Here is an 11,378-nt window from a genome sequence, read left to right as displayed (position 1 = left end):
GGCAGTCAATGGGTGCCGTGAGGAAACTCAGTCTGGAGATACTGGGTCTGGACATGTGGTATTTCCATCAAGCCTGGGGCCGAGGGCTGAGGAAACCTGACCCCAAGAGATCTGTGCCTGGAATGGAAGGACTCTGCTTTGAAATAGCCCGCGTAACCCATAGACCAACCACTGCTCGCGCCAGGCAGTTCTTGCTGCAGAAAATGAAGACAGGAGTAGAAGTTTATGAAACCAGCCCCTAGCTTCATCTAGTCATTTAACTCAGCACTAAACATTCTACATCGCCAATGTCACAGTCAAGTAACTCACCACTAAACATTCTACATCGCCAATGTCACTGTCAGGTCCCATGTAATTCAATCAGTCTGGAATCACTAGTAACACCACAGAAAAGAAGAGACATCATGACATTACTGCAAAGAGACATTAGGAAGAAAAGGAAGGCAGGGGAGGCTCAGCTGAAAGGCTTCTCTTCCATAAATTCTGGATTGACAGATACTTTTGTATATCGCAAATGATGGTAACTTAGGATTTCATGATCTTCACTTTCTTGGACTCCAAGAGATCAACGTTTCACACACAGGCACATGGGAGCACTCACAGGCACACACACACGTGTGTGCACACACCCACACACAGACCAACGCTTCTACGTATCCCCAAAATAGCCAAATTCTTTTATTTGATGATTCAATACATTTTAACTCAAATAGTCACCACATAACCTAGGCACAGTTTAAAGCATTTTACAAGCAATTATGATGCTGATTTTCTTGTCAACTGATAGAGTACAGTAAGTGAACGCCTTAAATGATATACTGCTGTACATAAAAATATCCATGTATTCCCACAGCTGTATGGAGCAGAGTTTACAGGTAGTAAACGCCTAGCATGACAATAAATAGGATGTGTCCATACAGCACAGCACAGCTCAGCACAGCACTGGCCCTGGCAGTGGTCCCTCTGTTTCAGGAAGGTGCCTCTGTGTTTCTCTGAGCTCTGCTCCTATTTCCCACAAAAAGTGTTAGATTAGCCATGACTCCATGTGCGTGTATACACATGTTCCATTTAATTTGCATCTCTAAGAGCAGAAGTGGGAGTTGATAATAATTCAGGTATTATCAAAATGTCCTTGCTACCTGTCAATTCTATTGACTTCCCCTTTCCATTGTTTCAAATCCAGATGATTCTTCCCAACTCTAGCACCATACAGGAAGGAAATACATGTGTTTCTGTCAGAGCAACAAGATTATATATCCTCTTTGTTCCTCTGGCTATAACAATTCTGTTTAGAAAAAAAAATATCAAGCTAAAAATAATTGATCTATGTTGTCATAAAAAAGAATATTAAATACCTTTGGTAAAAATAGAAATATTTAACAAGATTAGAAAAGCCAACAGTTATAATGTCAAAAGGAGAATATAAAAATGTACACAATGAAACACATAGAGCACCTCAGAGAGAGGGAAAGGGAAGGCCGCTCCTCGGTGCAGGTGTGCTTCCTCCAAACCATGACTGAACTTCTCTTCTTCCAAACACTGAGAAGTTACCACGTGTGGAAAAGCCAGTCTTTTCTATCAGCACATTTAACTCATAGCAACATAGCTGCTATATCTAAAAGGCGAGTTTGTAGAACATACACCATTCAGATTTGTATATGCAAACATGAGGGAAAACCCAAGTTTTTCTGCATTGTTCATGATCAACTGTGCGTTTTCGCCATTTTCTTGTGTTGGAATCGCTTGTTCACTTGTCCATGTGAAGACAACTAAATTGTAGCACGCTGTCAGTGTCGAAAGAAATGATGTCACTCCGGAGCTTGCTAGTGATCTCCAAACACTTCCATCCTTTGACTGTCCTGGAAAAAGCACTACTGTGTAACTGCTGACTCCTCCTGGTGCCTCTTCATGCAGAACACTATCCAGTCCTGCAGATGGAAGGCCACTCAAGTAGACAACTGAGATTTTGGATGGAGACAATGAGTAAGATCTTTGTCACAGCCAACGGTAGCATCTGACAGCCCTGTGGCAGATGCTGGTGGGGATGTGGGATGCTAGTGGGGGATCCAGGATGCCAGTGGGGAAGGGCGCTGCTGTGGAGGATGCAGCTACCCGCCTGTGTTTCCTTTGCACACACAGTCACACTCTTCATGATGCTCCAGAGCCACGTCAGTGAGGGACTTATGCAATCCCTTGACGCCAATTTTTGGTCTCAACTGAAGGACCTACAAGGGAATAAATAGTCTTGTTTAAAAATCTTTATTTTTTCATCTTTGACATCAAGGACAAGTAATACTTCAAACAAAAGGACACAAAACAAAATAAAACAACACAAAGCACGATCTTGGAACCTAAAAAAGACAAGCTTTGGTGTCTCATAAAGAAGCTGTATATACAGTCCTCCACCATAGGCCCCAAGTCATCCACCACTGTCATTTCATTAAAGAAAGGGTGTGTTAGTGGCAAAACATTCAAAGCAAACTGCACCCAGAATACAGAACAGTTCTCAAACTGAAAAACTCACCATGTGCCTACTACCTCTAGATTCAATCCTACAAGAGACAATTTCACCTCGAATTTTGAAACCACTAATGTACAATTTGTTTTTCTGCACTTTTAGCTTCTTATTTTAATACATTTATTCACACACTGCACAAATATTCACACTTGATACAACACACTCAACCATGGATGTCGTGTGGAAAGAAACTTGATCATCTCACAGCTGAGCCTGCCCAATTAGGCCACTCAGCAGTTCTCTTGGCTACACTTCAAATCCTCTGTAAACTTGAGGAGATGGATTAGATGTCCTTCAAAGACATCGTGACCAGCCACAGTTAAGTTTCTGCAGCTGGATCTTACTGAGCATCACTAATAATGATGCCCCTATTAAATGAACTTATTCACAGTTTAGAGTGTTCAGTTTAAATTAAAAATATAGGCACAAAATTAAAAATGTGTCATTATAGCAATGGTGACCAAAGGATCTAGCTGTGTATTCTATTAAATGTATCTGAAGTATTGGGCGCTCAATATTTCTTATAAAAGAAACTATGAATTCTAAGAATTATGTTGCTTGGTTTCTGAGCAAAGACCAGAGCACACAATAACATAAAAGTTTCATTTTCTCTGCTTTCCGTGTATAACATAGATGACTCCATGAAGTGACCATGGAAATTCCCCATTCTTATAAGATATCATTAAACCACAGAGACTCAAGTCTTCTGTTTGGCTGAAGACTTACAAAACTCTTAGAAAAGGGGAATGAATGCATAACTTTTGGAGCACACGATTCTATCAGAGTTTAATTAGCTCACATTCTTTGCATACTTATTGTGTGCCCGCTACCATAACAATGTGTTTATACACTTGAACTTGGGATAATCCGATGAGGTAATCTACAGTTATTACTTTTCTGTATACACGAGTGAATAGATTTAGGCACGCTGAGGAAAATAGTTATTTGTGCCTAGGCCAAAAGATGAGTTATTAAAAGTAGAACAATAGATAATGAATGAAAGAATCCTCATGCCATCCATTGACCATCAGCTTATTTAGCAGCTCGCTTTCTTGAGAGACAGGCTTCAGGGTCTTACAGTAAATGTCAGAATTGCAGAGCTCTGAGAACAGTTTTCTCAGACTATTGCTTCCCGTAATTCTGAAGCAGAAGTCAGTATGTTTGTATCCTTTCAATTGCAATAATGACTATTTAGATAATGGGATGATAGTTTATGTCACTAATAACAATGTTTTAAATCAGTTGGGGTGTCATGAATTATAAAGTTGACCATGGTGTTATTCCTTGTCATATTCTTGTTTCATGTTTGTTTTCTTTGTCGGGAATAAGGTTTTTAAACTTATTAGCATCAGATAGCATCAGAAAGGGCAATATCATTTTTCTCCTCCACCTCCACATGTTTCTCCATTCAGCAGTAAGGAACCACAGGCTCACAGGTGAGATTCCTCTACAGCATGGACAGTGGGACCAAGTTGTATCTCTTCCTCCATCTTCCTGACTCTCCTAAGATATATCTTCTAAATATCTTCCAATGGAGCAGAAGGCTCCCTTCCAGTCACTTTAAAGAACAGGATAAGAAATTCCAGAACAGGGAGAGGGTATTTAGGAATCACAGGCAGGCAGATTGTCTACAGAGTCAGTCCCAGGGACTCCAAGAAACATGTGCCACTGACCATTTACTTGAACTGGGAGCAGATATTTGGATGCTGGTCTGATGACTTCTGGAAGCAGGTGGTGTGGGCACACATGTAGAACAGGTAGAATGACTCTAAATACAGTCCTACTGAAATTACTTGGTGCAGGTTTTAGACAGTACCTTCAAAAAGGGCTGGGTTATGACCAGATTTTATCGAGATTATGTATCTTGTTGGAAGAATAAGTTAATGGTAGATCAGAGTGTAAGTAGGGTCACTTGTCTTTTGCAGCCTCCTGATTTCTCTTGAACTTTCAAAACCATCAACATAGTATTATTGAGAGCATGAAATTGGGTCAGAGGAAGTACAGTTTATGATACCATGTTATGTAGAATCAAGAGTTGAGAGTTTCAGTGATATCATAATGTACATAAATAAAATTACTTTTAATAAAATTAAAAATAATGGAATAGACTTATACAAAAGTCAAATCCAAGGGTCAAACTTAAGTACAGTGTGAAAAATTATATCAATTAAATCTAAACCACAAAAAGAGTATCTGCTCTGGATACACACAAACACTCACATACACACACACACATACACACACTAGTAGAGATAGTAGGATATATTTAGGGTATTCTAGTATGAATGAGTCTTTCTGTGTTGCCCATGTTAGCCTTGACTTCTAGACTCAGGTAGTCTTCCTGCCCCAAGTAGCTGGGACTGCAAGGGTGTGGCACTAACCCTGCCTCTAGTCATGAAAATTTTAATATGATGGATCACAAAGCTTTATAGGGTAGTAGTTACTAATACTTCAGATTCTGTTTTCATGAAGTAAAATATCAAAATTCATAAAACACGAAGCATGTTGTTTGAGGCAAAAGGTATAAGATAAACATGACCCTAACCATGAATATGTTCTCACAATATTTATGGTATGGCATTGAATCACATGTAAAAACAGTTATCAAAGGTCTCATTGCTCAAAATTAGACAATGAACTGTTTCTAAACTTGACTTTAAACTATTCTCTATCAATAGTTTGAGAATAAATAATAGTTGAAAAGCTTCACTCTCCTTTTCCTCGGAAAAGATGCTATCTGCTTGATACAAGAAATAAGTGTCTTGTATGATTGGGGCTGGGGTTTTAGCTCAATTAATGGGGCACTTGATAAACATACATAAATTCTGAGCTTAAACCCAGCATCACAGAAAACAACAACAGCACCAAAAACTGATCAAAAACAAGCAAACAAACAAAAAGCCCAAAACATCCCTGATCAGCGATGATCCAGCACTACACAACGTACTCTCTGAATTTTCCATGTCAGTGTCTTAAAATTAAAGACCCTGATTTTAAAGTGAAAATAGGAACACTTTTAGACCTGGTGCTTAGCTTTCCGGCGATGGGAGCATGTCCTTCCCAAACTCCAGTGTATCTTAGGTTCAGCCATTTGGTTTTAGGAAACAAAATGTCCTATAGAAACCACAAAGAAGATGATGTACTTACCTCATGGTACTTTTTCGTAACTTTACGCGGAACACACTGACATTCATTGCAATTGTGGAGGCAGCAGGCACAATTTCCTCCACAGCGCTTAACCAGGAGACAGCCTGGCCAGAAGATGGTATCTGTCCTCTTCAGTTCTTCCCGAATGGACACCGAGAAGTTCCGAGGTGTGCAGCTGTAGAGTCTCACTTCCTCTTTGAGAAGGTTGAGGTTCACCACTAAAGGGCATAGAAAAAAGCAAGTGGGAAAATGACTCTCATGTTTCCAGCCTGCCTCCACTGCCCAAAGCTCTTCTTATAAAAAAGACCTGGTTATTCCATGAATGATAACTCTAACAATATCCCTTCTTATTTTAACTAGGTTGTATGGCTCACCAGCTCACAAACTGAACTTTCTGTTTCATAGTCTACAAAGCTTCATTTATGATTTAGTGACCAATGAAGAGGTGGCATTGTGCCATATGAAGAAGAGATCCAATGAAAGAGTTGGGAGCATAAATAGGAAACTTTATATAGGGAAAAGGGACTACAGCTTTTAGCCTTAGTCAGAAAGCAGACAAAGGGAGCATTGCAGGGAAGAACAGCATCCAAGAGAGTATAAATGCTTCGATTAAAAGGCCAATGCAATTTTTAAAAAAGATGACAGGCTCTTATAATGACATGATTTCTACAGTCTCTGTGGCTATCAGGAGAACACAATATAAGGAGGATGAGGAAAACGTGTTTCTGAAGACAGCTGAATGGACAAGAAGTGAAAGAAACGATACGTTTGTCAGAGTAAGAGCAGTTGTTGGGAAGCTGATCTTCCGTGCACTAGGGATCGGTGTCCTCTGAAACGTAGAACAATTGGCTTCCTTCAGGATTCTGCTGCTCCCTTGTTGAAAGATGGACGAGTGTCTGATTTATAGCCATTGACTCTATTCTTTCTAGGAAGTTGTTTAACTACATCACCCTTTAGGGTTTAAAAGAATATCGACGTGTGATTAAAATAGAAAAAGTCCTTTCATTGGATACACAGAGAAATTCCTCAGGGGACCACTGTTTTTAATCTACATGAATACTGCCTCAGGAAAGATATATCAAAACTATTTTCATAACTTACAATTGTTTACTATGAACTTCTACATAAAAAGTAATTATATGATATATATTTTAATTTGTTTTAGTTTCTGTTTTATAGTTTTGCACATCTTTTTTCTTACAAGTCTTCCACATGTACACAACTTAAATGTTTTGGACCCATCTATTTACTATTTATTCAGAGTTTTATTTATTTATTTTTGGTTTAGTAGTTATCTAAAATATATTGTAATAGGAAATATAGAGAATTGGGTTAGGTATTTTTAAACTGATACCGGAAAGATTATAAAATAGAAATAAAAGCGTTTTTTTTTCCTGAGTGAAAAATGGTTTGAATAGAAACAATCAATGTGAGATTCTCATTCTGAAAAATAACAGTAACAGTTTTTAATTGTTTTAACATGTGATGGTAAGTAAGAATTAGGCGCTTGTTTTCTTGACTATTAACCTAATGCAGTTTGTTGAGGATGGCTTTTAAATATTCTAAGGAATATATTAGATTATGAATATTTAATTGTAAGTTATAACCATGTTCAACTGTTGGAGTGATCAAAAACCTCTGTCAAGTGTATGAGTGCCCAAAGCAACGGTAAGGAGCCCAATTCAAAAAATTTTTAAAAAATGTATTTTTTAATTTATTAGGAAATCATAGCTTTGAGTATTTAACAATTTCATCTGCAAAGGAACCCACGAAAGCAAAGCTTTTAAAAAACTGAACCGCAAATGAGTCAGTTGTTTCAGGTTCCCTGTGAAGACCAATCAAGCATCACTAATAAAGTTAATAGGATCCCTATGTTAACGAGGCCGCTGATGCTGCTGCGTTCCCCCTTGCTGAATGATTCAGGTATAGATACAACACCACTTGATTTTAAGGCTGTGTGAGATTTGATTTGCTTCTTTTCTCTAGAAAGCTATGATATCTGGACTGGGAAGGGAAAGGCTTGTATAAGTGGACAACGCAAAGGCTCATTGCAGCAATTTGTAAGGTCTATCCAAATCTTCTTCAGAATGTGAGTAAAGCCCCAGGTTTTAAAGGACCCCTGCCCACCACACGTACGTTAACACATGCTCTTTCACAGAGCTAGAAAGGGGACCGCATATGTTCGGCTTAAAATGTTTACTTAACCACAATAAAAGGCTAGGGTAGATTTCCCAAGTGTGCTCTGGTACCTGCCCCGATGTGAAAATTTAAACACACTTTCAAATCACTTCCACTCATTTATCATGCTTGACTCATGAGTCAAAAGTCCCTTTGAAAGCACTGTTCAGCATGACTGGGAAAATGCCTTCCTTCAGTTTTCTCTCCTTTTCTCTTTCTTTTCTGTAGCCACACAATATGAATGAAAACTCTGACTTAGAGCAAGGGCTCTAAAGAAAATAAGACAAAACACTCTAAGTTTTTCCAGAAAGGATAATACTGACAAAAATCCGGGCACATTTGACTTTGTGAGCTGCCTCTTCTCTTTCAGATATTCAATCCTGGGCTATCATATTACAGTAATGCAACCCCAGGGTGGTCTTTCTAAAACGAATGTGGTAACATCGTGATATGTTTATTCTGGGGGAAATCTATTTCAAGGTCTAATTAGACACTTTTGAAAGTATTTCCCTGTCCCTTTGCAGAAAGACTCTCAACTCCCTTTGCAGGGAAGTTGACTTGTCATAAGATCTTAGCCCCTACTTGCGTTGTCGTATGTAAAGTCCTAAAAGGATACATGACTTTTCTAACGCTTACTGTCTGCTTGAAAACCTAATTTTATAGGCAAACTGCATAGAGTTTCAACAGTGAAGGTGGTAAACGAATACGTGAAAGACCTGGATCAACACCAGATTCTCTGCGGTAGAAGTTAGCACGTGGTCAGATCTATGAGCTGCAGGCAGGCATGGGGATCAAGGCTTAAAGGTTTGGGTTCAAAGGAAAGGTTTTAGGCTGGAATTCAGAAACACTTCTCCAAAATTCCATGTATGTTTAAAACCAGTTTCTCACTCCTGCTCCTTACGGGTGCACCTCACAACCTAATTTTATTGCTAAGAAAGGTGGAGTTCATGGGATGTTCAGCTACTCCTGCAGATCTTCAGCTTCCTGTTTCTGCTTGCAGAAAAGGGAAGTGCCTCTGTAATTTACTCATTGAGATCGGATCTGATAAATACACAGCAGCATTCAGCCTGTGAACAGGATTCAGCTGCCCATGCCCTTGAACATAACCACGTTCAAACACTTGTGAAAGGAAACCCTGTCCGTCAGCATAGCGAAATACCAGGGCTGGGCAGGTTCAAACGTGACCTGCTGAGATGAAGGCTCACGCTCAGGAAGGCTGCAAGGGCGGGAAGGAAAGGCAGGAATCAAGTTTCTCCTTACAGGCTTCAGGAGAAGATTGGTGCAATCTGCTATGGTGAACAGCTCAAATGAACTAAGCACCGTTCCTTCCACGTAAATTCCTAACTGCCAGTCTAGTCTCTAAAGCAGTCCTGAGCTTCTGCTTCTGACAGACTGTGACAGAGTTGATTGCTTCTTCTATTGTTCTTTGTGTTAGCTCCAGCTCTTCCCATGTTCCCATTTGAACTAGCTAACTTCACTGAAAACTTGGTTAATATAACTACTATTTTTTTTTTCTAAATCGTGGGAGATTAGATTTAATTATCAGAACTTTTGCTCTTAAAAGATAAGTCAGTTTGGACAAAAGTGATGGTTTCAAAGAAAAATTCCCACTTTATGTTCCATTGCTGTGAATCCAGCCTTATCAACATGAACAGTTATAATTTGCCCTACTCTGTAGAACTTTCTAGGTTTACAAAATGGATACATCTCTGACCCCAGGAATACACAGTAAAAATGACTTCTAAAAAACATCGTCATTTTTTAACCCTAAACCTAATTTTTCATCTCTGATCTTTTCTCTTGAATCTCAAAACATAGATTAGCAATGATTCTCATCAAACCGCAAGGAGTGCTCCATCAGAAAGATGTTTGATGAGGTAAGAAGAGTCTGGTGTTTTCAGCAGAAGTGTCTCTTGGTTTTCCTCCTGTTTACAGTCTCGTTTCATACATCCCGTGCTTAGCTGATACTAGGATGGGTTGCTTAAGTATCGCCAAAGGCATTTAAACTCTCCCTTTGGGAAACTGAAAACCTCAGGCACTATGAGAATCAAATGAGGTTCTCACCTGAAGAGAGAGCTTACCTTTGGTTCTTTTCCCATAAAGAAAAGCTTTGCCCACCACCTGCCGTGATGGCTTATACAGGCTATCCAAGTCCATCTGCCACCGGTCAGGCTCTAGATACCGAATCAGCTCTTCCAAGGTACTGAAGGCCGTCACGGCATTGTTGAGCAGGTCCAGCGACAAGGCTGAAGGGTGGAACACTGAAGGACTTGTGGTTTCGGTGACTTGCTGAAAGTAAAATAAATCTCTCGTTAACTCTCCTTCTCGGTGTTTACATCAAGATTCTCACCTGTGCCTGGAAGAACATGGAAAGCAAAAGTACTTCCAAGTCAGAGTAACCATTTTGAAGCAGAGTCTAATGGTATATAGCTGTAATACCACAATGCAGAAGAAGGCCGAGATAGGATCTAGGATTCACTTATGATATTTTATTTATTAACAAAAGGAGGAGCAAAGTAAAATATAACTGTTTTTCAAAACTCTATGTAGATGAAATTTGAGCAGTGGTCTGTAAGGAATAAGACACTTCTATCTCCATAAGCTAAGGTTGATGTGATGATTGTAAACAATTAAAAGTGTGTGCACTATGTGTTCATTCATGGCTCCGTCGAGCCCAGTGCCAGGTATGGCTTATGGGTTTAAACATTCAAACAGACAAAAAGATGAAAGCTCTAAACATCTAAATACAGGTCTAAGACATAATAAGTCTGTAGAAGAGAAAAGCATGCTCTTCTCATTCCCATAACTAAAGAAAATCTTCAGTTCTCTGATTGAGAAAGCACAGTGACTCCAAAAATATTAAAAAATAAAGCCTAACCTGCTCACCTGAAAATAAAAAGCATCTAAATTCTGAACGGTCAGCTTGAAAACTTTCCCTTGTGGTTTTAATTTTAAAACTTCAAATGTATAATTAAGGTAAAAGAGAAACACCAGGAAAATATATTGGTGATCTAAGACAGTTACAAAGCCTATAACCAATGCCCCCTTTGGTAGTGGAGTCTCATAATTCCTTGACAATGAAGTGTATTCCCTCTTGGTTATCCTCCAGGATTTTATGATAAGACTCTGTGGCTGAAGACACCTTATGACTTAATCATGAATCATGGAGAAATAAATCTGGTACTGACATGGACCTTTCCTCCCGATTTTTCACGGTGGTGGAAGATGCTCTGCTCATGACTGGGACAAAATAATCAACAGTCTTACCCAGCTATGGACACAGCCATCAGCAAGAACCATTGACTTGCCAAGTTATACACTGGTGCAGTAGCGGCACAAGTGTTATGTGTATAACCACTCTAACCACTCGGATTGGTTTTAAGCCCCATTCTGCAAAACGAATCCAATACCAGATACCATTATCTGCCCAAGAACCTACGGCTAGACAAGAGGAGAATCTGCAGTTAATAATCTGCTAATAGAAATAAATTAGACTCTAAATAATTATATACACAGATTAGTGTACCCGTCAACC

General features: G+C 39.2%; 1 protein-coding gene across 1 annotated transcript in view; it reads right to left on the bottom strand.

Annotated features, from left to right (window-relative positions):
- Nucleotides 1–664: 664 nt before the first annotated feature.
- Pdgfc (platelet derived growth factor C) overlaps nt 665–11,378 on the bottom strand; it is a 144,205-nt gene continuing 133,491 nt past the window's right edge. The window contains exons 4-6 of the mRNA XM_005344136.3: nt 9,925–10,132; nt 5,666–5,883; nt 665–2,225 (exon numbers count right to left, since the gene is read on the bottom strand). Coding sequence (XP_005344193.1) covers nt 2,109–2,225; nt 5,666–5,883; nt 9,925–10,132 — 543 coding nt within the window. The 3' untranslated portion in view covers nt 665–2,108. The remainder of the gene's footprint in view (nt 2,226–5,665; nt 5,884–9,924; nt 10,133–11,378) is intronic.

This window comes from Microtus ochrogaster, chromosome 1 (assembly GCF_000317375.1).
Source record: "Microtus ochrogaster isolate Prairie Vole_2 chromosome 1, MicOch1.0, whole genome shotgun sequence".
In the NCBI taxonomy this organism is placed as follows: domain Eukaryota; kingdom Metazoa; phylum Chordata; class Mammalia; order Rodentia; family Cricetidae; genus Microtus; species Microtus ochrogaster.
The sequence above is the reverse complement of the archived record's forward strand: the minus strand, read 5'-3'. Positions and strand labels throughout refer to the sequence as shown.